We start from the raw sequence: 17,129 nt of genomic DNA, 5'->3' as shown, positions 1-17,129 counted from the left end.
CGTGGGCTGCCTCTTAGGTTTTTTTGACTGTTTTCTTGGCTGTGCAGAAGCTTTTTATCTTGATGAAGTCCTCAAGTTCATTTTTTCTTTTGTTCTCTTGCCTTTGGGGAGCCTTTTTGTGCTTAATTTGATTTTGACAGAACTGGTATCTAGTATTTTTAGTACACTTTTTACTTAGTTCTTGATTGACCTTTTAATGAATTGTAAGCATTAATTGTAAGGGTTTTTTTCTTTTAAAATATACATTTCAAGATGAAGAGCACATTTAACTATTACTGGTTTTTCAAAAATTGTGAAATGTAAACAGATATATATCTATGAAAGGAAAAAAGTAAAATATAATAGTAAATAGAAGATGAAAGTTCACCGGATGAAATAGATTTTTAAGAAGTTTGAAAATAGGGGCTCCTGGGTAGCTCAGTCGGTTAAGTGTTTGCCTTCAGCTCAGGTTGTGATCCCAGGGTTCTGGGATCGAGCCCCGAATCAGGCTCCCTGCTCAGCGGGGAAGTCTGCCTCTCCCTCCCCCTCTGCCTCTCCCCCTGCTCATGCTCTCTCTTTCAAATAAATAAATAAAATCTTAAAAAAAAAAAAGAAGTAGTAGTAGTAGTTTGGAAATATAGGGGTGCCTGGGTGCCTCCGATAAGCATCTGCCTTCAGCTCAGGCATGATCCCAGGGTCCTGGGATCAAGCCCTGCGTCAGCCTCCCTGCTCTGCGGGAGGCCTGCTTCTCCCTCTCCCTCTGCCTGCTGCTCTCCCTGCTTTTGCTGTCTCTGTCTCTGTCAAATAAATAAATAAGATCTTTAAAAAAGAAGAAGAGGAAGTTTGAAAATACAGCAAAACTCTGAAGGAAAACTTTTTTAGAGAATCAGAGGAAGAGATAAAGTTGTAGGGCAAATTTGCTCTGATAATAAAAAATCCTGAGGGATACCATCTGTGGTCTCCTTATCTTCAGGCAAGCAAGTCAACAACTGATCTCAATTTTAAGAGTTTTCCCAAACACACTAAAAAGCTACTCTAGGTAGTAAAAGGAATAAAAAGATAAAAAGTCTTTCTTTACCTTTTAATTCCAGATTGTTGGATTTTTCTCTTAGATCTAGGTTTCTCTTTTATCCTGTTTTTCTTACCTTTATTATCATAGCCAAATGGAAGCAAAAGTATTAAAGATTGAATATGGAGGAGAGATTACGGGCTATATTGAACCTGTCAGTGAACAAGGAGGAAAAAAGAGTAAGACTTTTTTCTTAAAAATTGACTTCTATTTAGTTTATAGACCGTTTAATAATAGACTCTTTGGTATTTATATTTTATTTGAATTCACTTGATTTGTTTATAAATTATACATTGATAATATGTAGGAAAACACTGAGCAGAATCATGGCACACATAGGCAGTCAAATATTTGCCAAATCTTAATAAAGTTCTCTATCAGTGATTCTCAAGCAAGGGTAAAGGTTTTCTTTTCTAGGGGGGAAAAATGTATCAGAATGTTAGTGAAAGAAATTGTTTTCTCAGACACTACTATCTCCCAGAGATTCTTTTGTGTCCCTCTCCTGTGGGAATAGAGTTTGAACATATTGACTCTCTTCCTCCGTCACCTGAATCCTGTTGAAACCAAGGAAATGTAGTGAACCCCTGAGAAAGTATTTTATAAATCAAAGTGGTATAGCCAGTTTTAAATTTCATTCTTATGTTACAGATTAAAGAAGGTAAGGCATGGAATGTGACCTTGAACTAAATTGGAAAAAAACTTAGGGAATCCATTGGATTTTGTTTGAGTAGCACTCTAGTGAGCCATATAGATCACAAAGATTTTTCTCTTTTTACTGGAGTATATACTGATACACAATATCCCATTAGTTTCAAGTGTACATCATAGTGAATCAGTATTTTTATACATTATGAAATGATTCCCACAAAAAGTCTAGTTACCATCTGTCACTACAAAGTTATTGCAATGTTACTGACTATATTCCCTATGCTATATATTAGGTGAAGGGGATTAAGAGCTACAAACTTCTAGTTATAAAACAAGTAAGTCATGGGGAGGTAATATAGATCATAAAGATGTTTAGAGAAGGAGAATGAAATAGAAGAGCCACTCCAAAAACGATTCCTACAGCTGGGTACATTGTCAACATCATTGTTGCTCTGGGGCTAAATTTCTACTATAAGTCAAAGGTATAAAAAGAGATACATATATTCCTTTAACTACTTTTTCTTTCCTAGCAGCGGCATTTCAATAATTAATTTGCTAACATAAAAATGTTACTAAAGAATGAGGAAGTCTGGGTATAAACCTATAAGAGAACAATGTCTCACATTGGGTTATCATACACTGAAAGTATTAAAAAGAAAAAAAGACCCTTCTATAAACGTTTTTGCACTTTCTTTATCAATCTTAAAAGCTGTTCTCAGGGTTTCAACAGATTTTTGACCTCTCAATCCCAAGATCAGTTTATTTCCTGTGGCTCATTTTTTGCCTAATAGTTGGTTCTGTAGTAATGGGTGGATAAAAGTATAATAGCTAAACCAAAAGAATGTGTGGTGGTCCTATTCTTCTCTGTGCTCTTAGACCAACTGCAGTAGTCTAGAGGCCTTGGTTAAAGGATACAGACAAGTTGAATGTTTTCTGAGGGAAGTGACCAGCAAGGGGAAAGGATCCAGATGAACCAAAATATAACAGAAATGAATTTAAAAGTAGAAAAAGGCACATATTTTCACTCAGAAGACAGATTTAAGGTCTTGCTCTACCCCTTGCACTTGTAACCTTGTATGGGTCATTTTAACTCTCTGAACTTTGGTATCATTTGTAAAATGGAAATGTAATGCCTGTCTTTACCTCACATGATTATTGTGAAAATTAAATGAAATAGGATATATAAAAGCCCTGTATGTGCAATGTACTTTAAAAAGATGAAAAGTGATAACTGTGTGGGGTAATAGATATGTTAATAGCTTGATTGTAGTTCACATTTCACAATATATACTTCAATCAAGTTGTACACCTTAAATATATACAATTCTTAATTGTCAGTTATACCTCAGTAAAACTGGGGGAAAAATGTTGGCTCCATGAGTGCAGAGACCATACAGGCTTTAGGTACGCAATAAATTTTGTTACAGGATAAAAAAAAAAAGAAAATATTAGTATATTAGTATTGCTTTGGGGGACTATAAGGCAAGGGGAAATACAACATTTTCAGCGTGCTCTTAGGGTTATAATGTGAAAGAGGACTTAGATTTGCCCTGAATGGCTCAAAAGCAAATTGAGATTCGTGAGCAGAAGCTTCAGGGAGAAGAATTTCAGCTCAGTAGAAGAAATAATTCTCTAATTTTCCGTATTTTTCAAACATAAGATGGTTTATTCTAAGAAGTACAACATTCCCTATTCCTGGAGGTGTTTAGGTCTACTCTTGGCTGAACACATGAAAAGGTTAAAAAGCATACTGTGGATCACATTTTATAAAAAGCAACTAGATCACATTTAAGATCCTTTCCATCTCTATTATCTCATGATTATGAATACTCAGGTTTTTTCTGTTTCCCTGAATCTGTATCCTTTATTACCTGTATTGTCAAGATTTTATCGTCCACAGATTTACTCCTCTTTGTTCTGTCTTTGCGGTTTTCTGGATTGATTTCTTAACACCACTTCTCTATAATAATTCACATTATTTTCACTTTTGGAAAGGTTTCACTGTATATTCCATTTGTCTCTTCATGACCATCCCCTGTCATCATCAACCCGTCTGTCCCAATATGAATCCCAGTGTATTATTCCCTTTTCGGCGTAGGTTGACATCTATACAGTACATCAAAATATCATATTTTTATCCTTTTATACCTAAAAATTTTAAGTCTCCATATTTGTTTTAACATGCACACACAGTTGCCTCTCAGTCCAAAATTGCTTTTAGAAAGGTATTTTTGTAAAAAGGAAGTTAAGTTTTCTACTGTTTTAACCTATTTCTGATAATTGTGAAAGACAATATCATATTATAGTTGCCCCTTGAACAACACAGGTTTGAACTGCATAGATCCTCTCATACACAGATTTTTTGCAGCATAGTACTATAAATGTATTTTTCTTATGATTTTCTAAATAACATTTTCCTTTCTAGCTTACTTTATTGTAAAAATGCAGTATATAATATAACATACAATATATGTGTTAATTGACCATTTATGTTATAGAGAAGGCTTCCAGTCAACAGTAGGCTACTAGTAGTTAACTTTTTGGAGAGTCAAAAGTTATGTGCAGATTTTCAGCTGCACAGGGGTTAGCACCCCTAACCCCTGTGTGGTTGAAGGGTCAACTGTATTTCATTATTTTGAGATTTATAGTAATTCAGAAATGAGGAGTTGTTCAGTGTTTTTCTCTCTTAAACTCTTTAGGGAAAATATTTAAGTAAATTACTGTGATAAACATGATTGCAAGAAAAATCTTTAACTTGTTTCAGTGTAAATACTTTTCAGTTAGTTTAGAAACATCTCCTGACAATGAAACAAATGAAGTATAAATTAGAAATTGTATTTCTTCATAACAAGATAATGACATTTTTAGACTAGTTTAAATTAATAATTTTGGAAGTAATACTGTTTCTATTCATCGTTTAGGTTGGTCTGACCATTATTCTGACTTACATTTTATCTCCTGCAGTTCTTATGTAGCATGAATTTACAATTTCTGTGTTCATAAGATCTTAGAAAATGGCTAAAAATTCTCGTATCTTCTAAAGATTTTATATTTGTATTTGGTTGTTTGTATGAGAACACATAAACCAACTTGCCGCTTTTCCTATATCCGCAAAACCAACTTGCTTAGAACACTGTATAGCTTCAAAGTAACTTTTGCTCTCTGTCTTTTGTAAACTTATTTGTACCCCAGTTTATTTTTCTTTCCTTTGAAAAGCCTTGCAGTGAGAGAATTTCTTTGTCTGGATGATCCACCAGGTCCATTTGATAGCCTAGAAGAAAGCAGGGTAAGTGCTGTATTACATATCACGTGGAAAGGGGAACAAATAATACAGTACAGTAACTACATTGTTTCTTGAATGGAATAGCAAACAGCAAAATATTATAGTTTCAGACCATCATAGTTTTACACAGAAAACTTTTAATGTTTGAGTCAAAGGTGTCTTTCATTGGAATACATGAACCTAGTTCAGTGAAAAAATAAAAGTTTGTACATGTCATGCCATCAGGGAAGCTCTAAATAAATCTTGCATTTTTTTCTCCTTATTTTTACTATTTTTTAAAAAATTCATATGGAAATTTATTTTACTACATTTAAAAGTGCTATTTGTATGCTGAGTTTTCTTCCATCTAAATATCAAAGTAAAGAACCTACAATTAAAATCAATTAAAACTTAGCTTCAGAATTAGAAGTTATTGTTGTGTTATCAATTCAACTCAAGCTTGATGCTCCTCAAATTACACCAATTTACGTGTTAGAGTGGCCCATTTCTTGAAGCAATTGGCTAGATTCACAAAACAGATTTGGTAATAATAGATTAGGTAGGATTTTATGCAAGTTTTTTTCGCCAAATGTTCAATGGCATTTAAATGGAACAGATTTAATTGGTAGATTTGTAATGTTTTCAGTTAAACTGAATCTGTTCTTTGTATTAGAGTGAATGCCATAGCTTTTTGGAAACAGCTTTATTGAAGTAAAAATTTCATCCATAAGCTATTTGCTATTCCATTGTAAATGTACAATTTAATAATTTTTAGTAAACTTAAAGAACTATGCCACTGTCACCATAATTCAGTTTTAGAAATCCCCATCACCTTGAAAAAAAGTCCTGCAAGCCGCTTTGCAATCAGTCCAAAAGTCCCAGCTCCAGACAACTACTGATCTGCTTTCAGTTTTTACAAATTTGCCTTTTCTGAATATTTTATGTTGAGTCGTGTGTGTGTGTATGTATGTGTGTGTGTGTGATCAGTATTCAATATACATAATATTTTACAAATACAATATGCATAACATATAGTATACAGTATATAATCTTTACATTTACTGTCTTTCACTTAGCCTCATGTTTTTGAGGGTCAACCATGATATGGCTTCTATGAATATATAGAAGCAATACTTTTTGTTGCTGAATGGTTTTCATTGTATGCATATACCACATTTTGTTTACCCAGTCACCAGTTGGACATTTGAATAGTTTCCAGTTTTGTGCTATTTTGAATAGTGCTGCCGTGAACAATCTCATAGAGACTTTGGACATCTGTCTTCATTTCTCTTAGATTGATCCCTGGAAATGGAACATTTGCTTATATGGCAAATTATATTTAACAGTATGCAAACTGTATTCTGAATTAGCTCTACCATTTCACATTCCCACCACTAGTATATGAGAGTTCCGGTTTATCTGTGTCCTCATAAATATGACTTATCTGTCTTTTGGAGTATAGTCATTCTTGTGGGTGTGTAGTGGTATTGTACTATAGTTTTAATTTGCAGTTCCCTAGTTTTTTATGTTGGTCACTTTTTTTAAGTATGTTGATCACTTTTTCATGTGTTTTTTAGCCATTTATATGTTGGATGAATTGTCTATTTAAGTCTTTTGTGCCCCCCCCTTTTTTTCTAAGTTCGGCTGTTTTATTGAGTTGTAAGACTTCTTTATTTTGGATAGAAGTCCTTTATCAGATACCTGATTTGCAAATATTTTTTCCTATCTGTGTGTGTCTTTTCATTTTAATGGTGTCTTTTAAAGTGCTAATGTCTTTAATTTTAATGAAGTTCATTTTATCACTTTTTTTATGGCTTATGGTGTAGTATCATTAAGAACTCTTTACCCAGGGGCGCCTGGCTGTCTCAGTCGGTAGAGCATCCAACTCTTGATCTCAGGCTCATGAGTTCAAGTTCCATGTTGGGCGTGGAACTACTTAAAAAAAAAAAAAAAAACTCTTTACCTAACACAGGGTCAGAAAGTTTTCTCCTTCAGTTTTTTTTCTAGATGTTTTATAGTTTCAGCTCTTATATTTAGTCTGTAATCCATTCTGACCTGATAGATATTTATAAGGTATAATGAGATAAGGGTCTTAAGTTCCTGTGGATACCTAATTGTGCCAATACCCTTTATTGTGTTGGCACCTTTATCAAAAATCAAATAAACATAAAGGAATGGGTTTGTTTCTGGACTCTTAATTCTATTCCATTGATCTAGTTACCTCTCCTTATGCCAGTACCTCAAACAGTCTTGTTTATTACAGTTTTCTTATGGTTACTGTTTACATAGTATATCTTTTTCCATTTTTTTGCTTTCAGTTTGAGTCTTTCAATCTAACATCTGTCTCTTGTATATAGCATATAGTTGGATCTTGGTCTTTTGTTCAGTCTGACATCTTTTCCTTTTACATCTGCCATTTTGCAGTTTGTTTTCTGTCTCGTCTGTTTTGGTCCTGTTCCTCTTTACTGCCTACTATTGTATGAAATAAATATTTTTTGTATGCCAGTTTGATTCCTCTATAGAACTGTTTACTTTCTTATTTTTTAATGGTTGCTGTAGGTATTACAGTATGCATCTTAACAGTCTACTTCAGGGTAATACTTAATTCCAGGGAATTATAAACTTAGCTACAATACATCTTTTTCATCCCCCCTTCAACATGGGGCTTGAACTCACAGCCCTGAGATCAAGAGTCACGTGCTCCACTGACTGAGCCAGCCAGACGCCCCCATTATTTATCACATATTTTAAATCTACATGCCGTAATTCCAGTAATACAGTGTAATAATTACTTCTTTATACAGTCTTTTCTCTTATAAAGAAATTAAGGGAAGAAATGAGAAAAATATGTTATAAACTCTTTTGTATTTATCCATATATTTACTATCTCCAGCCCTCTTCATTCCTTGCTGTGGATTGGTATTATTATCTGGTATCACATTCTTTCAACTTCAAGGCCTTCCTTCCTTTAGTATTTTTTTAAGGCAGGTCTGATGGCAACAAATTCTCAGTCTTTGTTTATCTGGGAATGTTCATTTAGGAAGGGTAGTTTAATTGATGGGTTTTGTTTTTTTTTTTCCCACTACTTTGTGTCATTCCTCTGTCTTCTGGCTTCCATTGTTTCTGATGTAAAGCCAGCCTTTAATTACATTGTTCCCATGTACATGATGAGCCATTTTGCCCTTGCTACTTTCAAGATTTTTTTCTTTGACTTTCAGCTGTTTGATTATGATATATCAAGTGTTTATCAAAAATTGGCTTCATCAAGCTTCTTGGATTTAGCAAATTAATGCTCTACATCAGACTTAGGAAGTTGTTGGCCATTATTCCTTCAAATAATTTTCAGCCCTTTTCTCTTGCCCTTCTCCTTCTGGGATTCCCATTACCCATATCCTTGTATGTTTCACATGTTTCTGAAGTGCTGTTCATTTTTTTTTCAATCATCTTTCCTCTGTTCTTCAGACTGAATAATTTCTATTGATCTATGTTCAAGCTCACTGACTCATTTTTCTGTCATTTCAAATCTGTTGAGCCCCTCTTTTTAATTTTTCACTTCAGCTATTGTGCTTTTCAACTCCAGTATTTCTATTTGCTTTTATTATTATAATTATTCTATTTCTTTATTGAGTCCATATGTGTCAATTAATTACTTTGGCTTTATAATTTTTGTATCTGGCAAGACAAGGTTTCCCTTCCTTGTTCTTCTTCAAAATTGACATTTGTTTTTCCATATGAATTTTAGAATCAACTTGTGAGTTTCATGAAAGATCCTGGTAGCATTTTGTTTGGAATTATAATACATTTATTGATTGATTTTGAAGAGCAGAATCATCATAGAATTGAATCTTCCTATCAAAGATCTTTGCTTTATTTAGGTCTTTTTTAAAAGTATTCAATAAAGGTTAAATTTTTTCCTGAAACTTTTAGGGAAAGCTGTAGAATTTATTATTTTGAGGGTTTTTTAAATCATAATTGGTATTTTTATTATATTCTTTTTTTTTAAAGATTTTATTTATTTATTTGACATGGAGAGAGAGAACAAGTAGGGGGAGCAGCAGGCAGGGGGAGAAACAGACTCCCCGCTGAGCAGGGAGCCTTATGTGGGGCTTGATCCCAGGACTGAGAGATCATGACCTGAGCCGAAGGCAGATGCTCAACAACTGAACCACCCAAGCACCCCTATTATATTCTAATTTATTACTGTTTTCTGTATATTTTATATGTTACATCTTTGGTGAAATCTCTGATTAGTTTGTAGATCCTTAATCATATCCCCTAAAATACTAATTTATGGTTTTTCTTTTTTAATCCTTAATATGTTTCATTCCATTTTCATATTTTTTTGTGCTAATTTGGATCTTTAGAGTTAAATAGAAACAGTTATAGCATACATCCTTTCCCACTGTTCCTGACTATAAAAGAAATTATTCTGTTTTTCACCATTGGATATTGGGTTTCCTACAAGCAGCTGGGAGTTGTGTTATGTTAGGAGCCTGATGCGGAGCTCAATCCCAGGACTCCAGGATCACGCCCTGAGCCGAAGGCAGACGCTTACGACTGAGCCACCCAGGCGCCCCTCATCAAATAATTTAGAACCAAGTTGTTTACAGCCTCCCCAAAGTGACCCAGTGCTTCCTTTAATTGCCTGCACACTTGCCACTTCCTTTCCTTACCATTTCAAGTTCTTTCGTCTCACTCTTCCCACTGGGGCTCAGTTAACTGCTCTTAAAGTACATCGTTTAATAGTTCTTTCAGTGAATGTGTGTTGGTAATGTTTAGGTCTTTAATGTCTGAAATTTTTTAAATCTTGCCCTCATTCTTGAGGTATGATTTAACTGGGTCTAGAATTCCACCTTGATAGTCCTTCTTCTCAGTGCTTTGAGGTCTTATCTGCTGCCTTTGCTGTAGACTGTTGCTGTGAAACACCTATTCTCAGTTCATTGTTGTCCCTTTCTAGTAAAATGGTTTTATTTCCTAGTATTTTAGAGATCTTGTCTTTGATTTTAACATTTGCAGTTTTACTGTCTTGTGTGTGGGTGGTGTTTATATTTGTCTTCCTTGGGATGCATTATTCTTCCCAAATCTGAAAATGCTAGTATTTAATCAGTTCTGAACATTTTCTGCTGTTTTCTCACTGAGTATTGCTTCTCCTCATTCTCTCTGTTCTCTATTTTAGGAACTCAATTTATAAATATGTGTGTCAGTTATTTTCCTTTTCCATCTGTCTTAACCTTTCTTTTCATGTTACCTGTTTCCATCTCCCTATGCTTCATTCTTCAATTAATAAATTCTATAATTTTCCTAGTTCTAGGTTCCAGTTTACTCTGTTGTCTTCAGACAGGATTATTCTGTGATACTTACATTAAGATATTAATAATATTGGGGCGCCTGGGTGCTCAGTCAATTAAGCATCTGCCTTTGGCTCAGGTCATGATCACAGGGTCCTGGGATCGAGCTCCTCACTGGGCTTCCAGCTCAGCTGGGAGCCTGCTTCACCCTCTCCCTCTCCCTGCTGTTCCCACTGCTTGTGTTCTCTCCCTTTCTCTGTCAAATAAATAAATAAAATCTTTTTTTAAAAAAAAGTTCTTAATTATATTGACTATACTTTTCATGTCTTGACATTCTATTGTTTTGTCTCAGGTATACCTGATATTTTTTAATAGTGGCTTTAAAAAATATTTTCATTATACATGTTCATATTTTATGGTCTTTATCTAATAATATGCTGTCTGAAGTTTATGGAATTCTAATCCTTCTTTTCAGTGGATGGTATCCTAGTGTGTTTTGTAATTTTGGATTATAAATTCACTTTGATTAGAACTTTGTCTCCAGGAACACTGAACAGCCAAAGTTCAGGGTATATCCTTCCATAGAAATTTGTTTGCTTCTGCAGAGATACCTTGAGTATCATTGATCCTGGACCAGTTTTTATGCTAATTTCTAAGCTTGGGTGTTTCTGACTAATTGTGATAGTATAAACTCAAACCAAAATCCACATGAGGCATTGGCTCATGGTTATAGATTCTTCAGGGAAGACTTTACCTCTCCCACATAGAGGCCAATATGAGACAAACATTCTTCCTTGATGTATTCCTATGTTCATGAGTGACTTTTATTGATGTCTTAGCTCTTCAGAGCTAAGCAACTTCTCCTCACCCCTCCTTTGCCCACTATCCAAAGCTATGTCAGTGCATATGATGGTGGCACTTGTTTTCTTTTCTCTTCATTTTTGTTCCCTGAGACTTACCTCTGTTTCTTGTCCACATCGCTGTTTTAAAAGTTGTTTTTTAGCTAGGTATTTTGTAGCCAGAGGCCTTAGTTTGTCTGGTCACCCACATTGTTATCAGGGGAAGTTATATGTGATTCATTTATTTTGTTTTTCTCTGTGTTCCTAGGTTCTATTTGCATGATAGTTGAACACTGTTCAGTTTTTTCATAATGTGAATATACCCAGATTTTTAAATTTGGGAATATTTATAAGGTTCATCTTATGTCATTAGGTAAAAAAGCAAGCCGCAGAATGATATGTATTATATGCTTCCATCTGTATAAAGACAAATATTTGAGAAACTGAAAGTAATTCAGTTGGGTGGAACATGGGTTATGCAGAGGACCAGAGGAAAGGAAAGGTAAATACAGCAAGCTATGAAGTTGGGGTAAAAGGCATATGTCACATCATAAGTTACTTCATTTGCCAAGGTAAGATATTTGACCTTATCATTTAGGCAGTATTAAATCATAGGTAACATGATCATATCTATTTTTAAGAAAGCTTAGATTGCCAAAGTAAATATAGGTAAGCCATTTAGTTTACTGGTGTTGTAGTTTGGTTAAGAACTAAAGACTGTAGAAATGAGAACAAATGACAGAAACACAAGAAATGTTGATGAGGCAGTAGGGGATGAGGAGAAGGGAAAAGTGGAAAGACTGGGTTATCCTTGAGCCATAGAAATTAGGGAAATGAAGTGATCTAAGATGCCTGCCTGTTGGCTTTGATGACGATATTCCCTCGCGAACGCTATTTGACTTGCCATTGGTACACCTAATTGAAGAGGACCAGTAGATACATGAGTGATGTCTATGCACTCAAGAAAAGGTTGAGGGCTGGAGATTAACAACAACAACAAACACATTGGAAGTTGATAGCATATAGTAGAGATGAGAGCTGAAGTGTTAACAGTAAGTGCAGTTGCCCAGGGATGCTATATAGAGCAAGAGAATATATAACCAAGGGCAAAACTTTGATGAATGCCCATATGCAAAGATCAAATAGAAAGCTAAGAAGTAACTGCCCAAGTTAAGAAGTGAACCAGGAAGTTTTATGGAAGCCAATGAGAGAGGATTTCATTAATTTTTTTTTTAATTAAGTCAATAGTGACATGCAGTGAAGTCAAGAACAGTACTTTGGATTTGACAATTAGAAGATCATTGTTAGCCTTTGCCTGGGCATAGTTAGTAGAGAAAAAGAGAGTGAAACTCCTAATTTAATGATTTTAGAAGTAAATGGAGGGCTAAATTTGGGTAATAAAAATCTTTGTGATAGATTTTTTCATTTTGAAAGGAAGGAGTTAGTAGCTAGCAGGACTCATGATCAAGAGGGAGGTGGAGATGATTTTTTTTTTTTATGGAGAAGTTTTTAGGATTTAATTAACTTCAGTCAAGTTTATGAAGTAAATTTAGGGTCTAGAGGAGGGGGGAAGGTTGAAAATTTAAGAGAGAGTGTATGTGATTGAGCACACTTCCAGAGGAGAGAGAATAGAAAGATAACTTGAAGAATCACGTGTTCTTGAGGAAAAGAACAGGATGTGAAGGTAGCTGGAATCCAGGGAGTCAGTGATTTTTTTTTTCCTGGTATAGGAATCAAGATCATCTGCTGGGTTTGGAATCAGCAATATTAACACATTATAGGGGACTTGCCAGGGGTGACGGTTTAAAATAGTCACAGAGAAGACAGGACAGGGAGTGATAGATAACTAGGAATAATTAAAAGAATTGATCGGTAGCACTGAAAGCCTCATAAGATAAGTGACCCACATTTTTTCATGACATTTTTTATGATAGTCCAATTTTGTTTATGTGTTTTAATCTTTATTTCAGCAGTGTTTAGTATCCTGGGTATGAAGGATAGAATGTCAATTTTGAATGAATATGGGAAAAGGAGAAGCAAGAGGGAAAGCAATGTTGAAAAAAACCCAACATTGTTTAGATGCTATGGAGGAGGTTGTTACAGTGCTGTCACTGCTAAGTCAATACAAATGAATAGCCACAATTTTTCAGAAACGTATATTCATCTGGGACTGGGCAAAAGTAGATGAAGGAGAATAGAAACTTAAAACTTGGCCATTTTCCCCCCAATTCTACGCTAGAGGGTTATCACATACTCATTTCAAGCACTGTGGTTTACTGATTAACAATTTTCAAGAAGGGGGACTTGTAGTTAGAAGTCCTGCTGGTAGGTGGGGACTGAGTATCAAGATAGCAGAGACCAAAAAAGATGAGGGAAGAGAACAGATTGTTGGGGCTGCACACATATTATTTTGATTATGTTATTTAACTCTTCAAATAAATGCTCTTAAGGAAGATACTGCATAAGTAATTAATTTTTTCTGCATATTTTGTTTGTTTTTAAGGCTTTCTGTGAAACTTTAGAAGAGACAAACTACCGTTTTCAAAAAGAACTACTTGAAAAGCAGAAAGAGGTGGAGTCACTGAAGAAACTACTGAATGAGAAGCAGCTTCATATAGAAACTCTAGAGAGCAGAATCAGGTGCCTTGTGATACTAGCATTTTAGTCTTACTCATTAAACTCTTAATCCTCGGCTAAATGCCCTTTGTATTTTAATATGATTTAGGAAAAGTCTTAGACTCTTGGTGTACTTTCTTGTAGATTGGGAAAATTGCCTTTTGATAATTTATTTAGGAGGTTGAACATTTGAAGGTGGGAAACATCAGAAATATGAGCCTCTAGCTGTTCAAAATAAACATTATTCATTTTAACCTATTTAAATGGTATCTTTGTTTCTAGGCATTTCTGCCAACTTTTCACATATGAAAGTTGTAGTTTGCCTTCTTGTCAGCATATATTGAACTGATATTAAAATCATTTTACATTAATCCTAAGTACTAATTTCTCTATTGACTCCCAGAGTCAGCAATTTATTAGCCATATTAAGAATATCTGAAGACTACTAAAGCTATATGTATTCACAAAAATAAACCAATACATACTTTATTTGTAGAAAATAACTTGTTGCTCTAATTTACTCTTAGAACATTGTCTTTAGAACCTGAGGAATCACTGCACATGTCAGAAAGAGAAGGTGCACACATCTCAAAGGTGGAGTCCTCCACACTTGAGGTTGATCAAGATGTTTTGCATGAAGAATCTAGGTAAATAATATTTGGTTTATTATAGCCTCATCATTTGAATAATTAAAGGGAAATAGTCAAAAATATGGAGTATGTTTCTTTTTCACGAACTCAGTGTTATTGTTTCATGAATCTGCTAAGCAAATAAAGAAAGACTATAGATATTCTAGACTATTCCTAAAAATGAGTCTTTGGAATCTAGGTACTAAATATTATCACTTTGAAGATATGTCTAAATTAACTATTCAGTTAATTCATTAATTTTGTTAAGCTTGACAAATTAATCTCTCTCCGTCTTTTTCCATTCAAAAAGTGGGCTACTGTATGTAATAGCAACAAGCCTGCCTACCTAACAGGAATAATGAAAAGATAGTATATTTGAAAGCGCATAGAATATTTATTACTTATAAATCCAAAGTCATTATTAATACGTTAGTGGTAGCAGCTAAGCTGTAATTATGAGAACAAATTTATGTTGGTAAAGGTCATTATAAACTGGATTTTTGGTGAGAAATGGTAGTTGGAAGAGCTGAAGGAGTTAAAAATATATTTCCAAAGGTGTTGTCTGGTAATGACAACTTAAAAATATAAAATTTCTTGGGGCACCTGGGTGGCTCAGTCAGTTGAGCGCTACTTTCGGCTCAGGTCATGATCCCAGGGTCCTGGAATCAAGCCCCACATTGGGCTTCCTCTCAGCAGAGTCTGCTTCTCCCTCTCCTGCTCGCCCTGCTTGTGATCTCTCACTCTATCTCTGTGTCAAATAAATAAATAAAATTAAATATATATGTAAAATAAAATATATATAAGAATATATATAAAATAAAATTATAAATATATAATTTCTGTTCAAATATTTAAATATTATTTTTCATTAAATATTTTTCCATTAATATTTAAATAGTCTTTATATTAGATAAAAAATTTTAAAGGTAATAGTGAAGTGAAATAGCATGTATCTAATCTTTTTGTTGACATGTTTCTCTTTTCTTGCAGAACTGATGATAAGCCATGCTTAAGTTTTAGTGAACCTGAAAATTCTGTATCGGACATAGAAGTTGCAGAAGTGGCGTACAATGCAGAAGACAACTAATACATAACAAGCAGTTCCTTCCATGTATATGTTTTAGCAAATTTAGAATAGAGTGGCAAATATTTAAAAAGAAAAAAAGACTGAAGCATTTACAGAAAACAGAAAGATTGCACATGTATAAAGTTTACATAAAGATAAGTTTTTTAAGTTATTGGGATAAGAAATGTATTCACTGCTGCTTTAAATTGTCTTTTATCCAACCTTTGTATTTAATACACTAAAAAAAAAAATCTAGTTAAGAGTTCTGTTATCAAGATTCAATTCTTAAGTAATGTGCATATTTTGGTATTTTGCCAATGTATTGCTCCAAACTAATGTATGTGCGCACACTCTCGTGTGTGCGTGTTTGTGTTTGTGTTTAAAATGCCAATTTTATCAGTTAAATGGACATTAAATGCATGTTACTATCTGGTTGATATATACTTCTTTGTATGTCTGACATGATATATTTTCATTAGTGGTTTAAATCAGTGGTAAAGATGAATTAAGTTTTAAATATTGATATGTTTACCATCTGTAAATAAAAATTGCCTGTTTGCAATGTATTGCTATTTAAAAAGAAGAGAACTTTCTAATACCAAAGGAAAACTATTTGAAAGAGCTATAGTAACATATAATAACATAGCTAAAGTGATAAAATAGCCTTGACTTTAAAAACTGATTCATTATTAGAATACTGTAAGTGTCCTAGTTTATTATAATATGTTGTACTTGTTTATTTTCTACATAATCTTTATCTTAAATCTCTACCTGTAGAATCAGTGAGTTTTCCTCTTTCAGAATACTACCTCTTTTTGCTGATCAAGGTGTACTCTTTTGAAAGTATAGATTCTAAGTGAATAAGGAGTTATACAAAAAAATATAAAGTAAAAAGCCATATATATTATAAAGTTCCTTAACTGCGTTGACTTCTGGATTGCATTTTTAATTCTGTATATGTGAATATGTTGCTATAATGTATTAAGGCTGATTTTCTTTTAATATTTTTAGCCAAGCGATGCACTTTGTGATAATTAAACTCCTTCGTGCCAAGTTTAATTGGTGAATTTCTTTAGTAAGTGGAGTTAAGAAAAAGAATTATATAGTGCCTTCACTGTTTCACTTTTTATACCAGTCTGCTAGGGTCTGTGAGTCAGCTTTATGAAAAAGTGTTTATTTCAGAATTGCTTATAGTTGTTGAAAGTGCCTTGTTTCATCTTTACGAAATGAAATTATTCATTTATTTTCTATTTCCATTGCTTTGCATATTGCTGTTAATAAGTGTTGTAATCGTGCTAGCATTTTGAAATCCTAGTTGGTATATTGAACTGCATGTGCTTTCTAAAAGCTGAGGGAAACTTACTGGGGAAATAGAAAACAATCTCCAGTTTTGTTTTTTTCACTATCTAAAAGTTTATCAGTATCTTGATGTACATACTAAAATATAGTTGTTTAAAATTCTACTTATGTAGATTAAGAGATCAAGTGGCTGTTGTTAACTTTTGTTCTATAAAGGAGACTGCTTCTTACCAAAGTACCCAAAATTTTAAAAGCCTTAGTCAAAAGCACAAGTATGGTCTGTCTCGAAATATTTTCCACAAAGTAACCTAGAAGTGTGTTTACTGTCCTGGGAGACAGGAAGAATATAATACACTATTCTCTTTGTTCATTTCAAAATATTCTAGGCTTAAAAAGGTTTGAAAAGAACAATCATTTAAGTTAATATCATTTTT

The 17,129-nt window shown here is 33.8% G+C and overlaps 1 protein-coding gene across 4 annotated transcripts in view; it reads left to right on the top strand.

The window, feature by feature from the left end:
- Positions 1-16,455, top strand: part of SNX16 (sorting nexin 16) — a 46,323-nt gene extending 29,868 nt beyond the window's left edge. For 3 of the 4 annotated variants that reach the window (XM_019796945.2, XM_034668247.1, XM_011221675.3), the window contains 4 exons: positions 4,913-4,982; positions 13,589-13,725; positions 14,229-14,348; positions 15,321-16,455. In XM_019796945.2, the coding sequence (XP_019652504.1) occupies positions 4,913-4,982; positions 13,589-13,725; positions 14,229-14,348; positions 15,321-15,417 (424 nt within the window). In that variant the 3' untranslated portion in view covers positions 15,418-16,455. Of the gene's footprint in view, positions 1-1,138; positions 4,891-4,912; positions 4,983-13,588; positions 13,726-14,228; positions 14,349-15,320 lie in introns of those variants that run through there. The other variant, XM_034668248.1, reaches the window with a different exon arrangement.
- The last annotated feature ends 674 nt before the right edge of the window (positions 16,456-17,129 follow it).

Source organism: Ailuropoda melanoleuca, chromosome 9 (assembly GCF_002007445.2).
Source record: "Ailuropoda melanoleuca isolate Jingjing chromosome 9, ASM200744v2, whole genome shotgun sequence".
Taxonomy (NCBI): Eukaryota; Metazoa; Chordata; class Mammalia; order Carnivora; family Ursidae; genus Ailuropoda; species Ailuropoda melanoleuca.
Note: the sequence above shows the minus strand (reverse complement) of the source record. Positions and strands in the feature narration are given on the sequence as shown.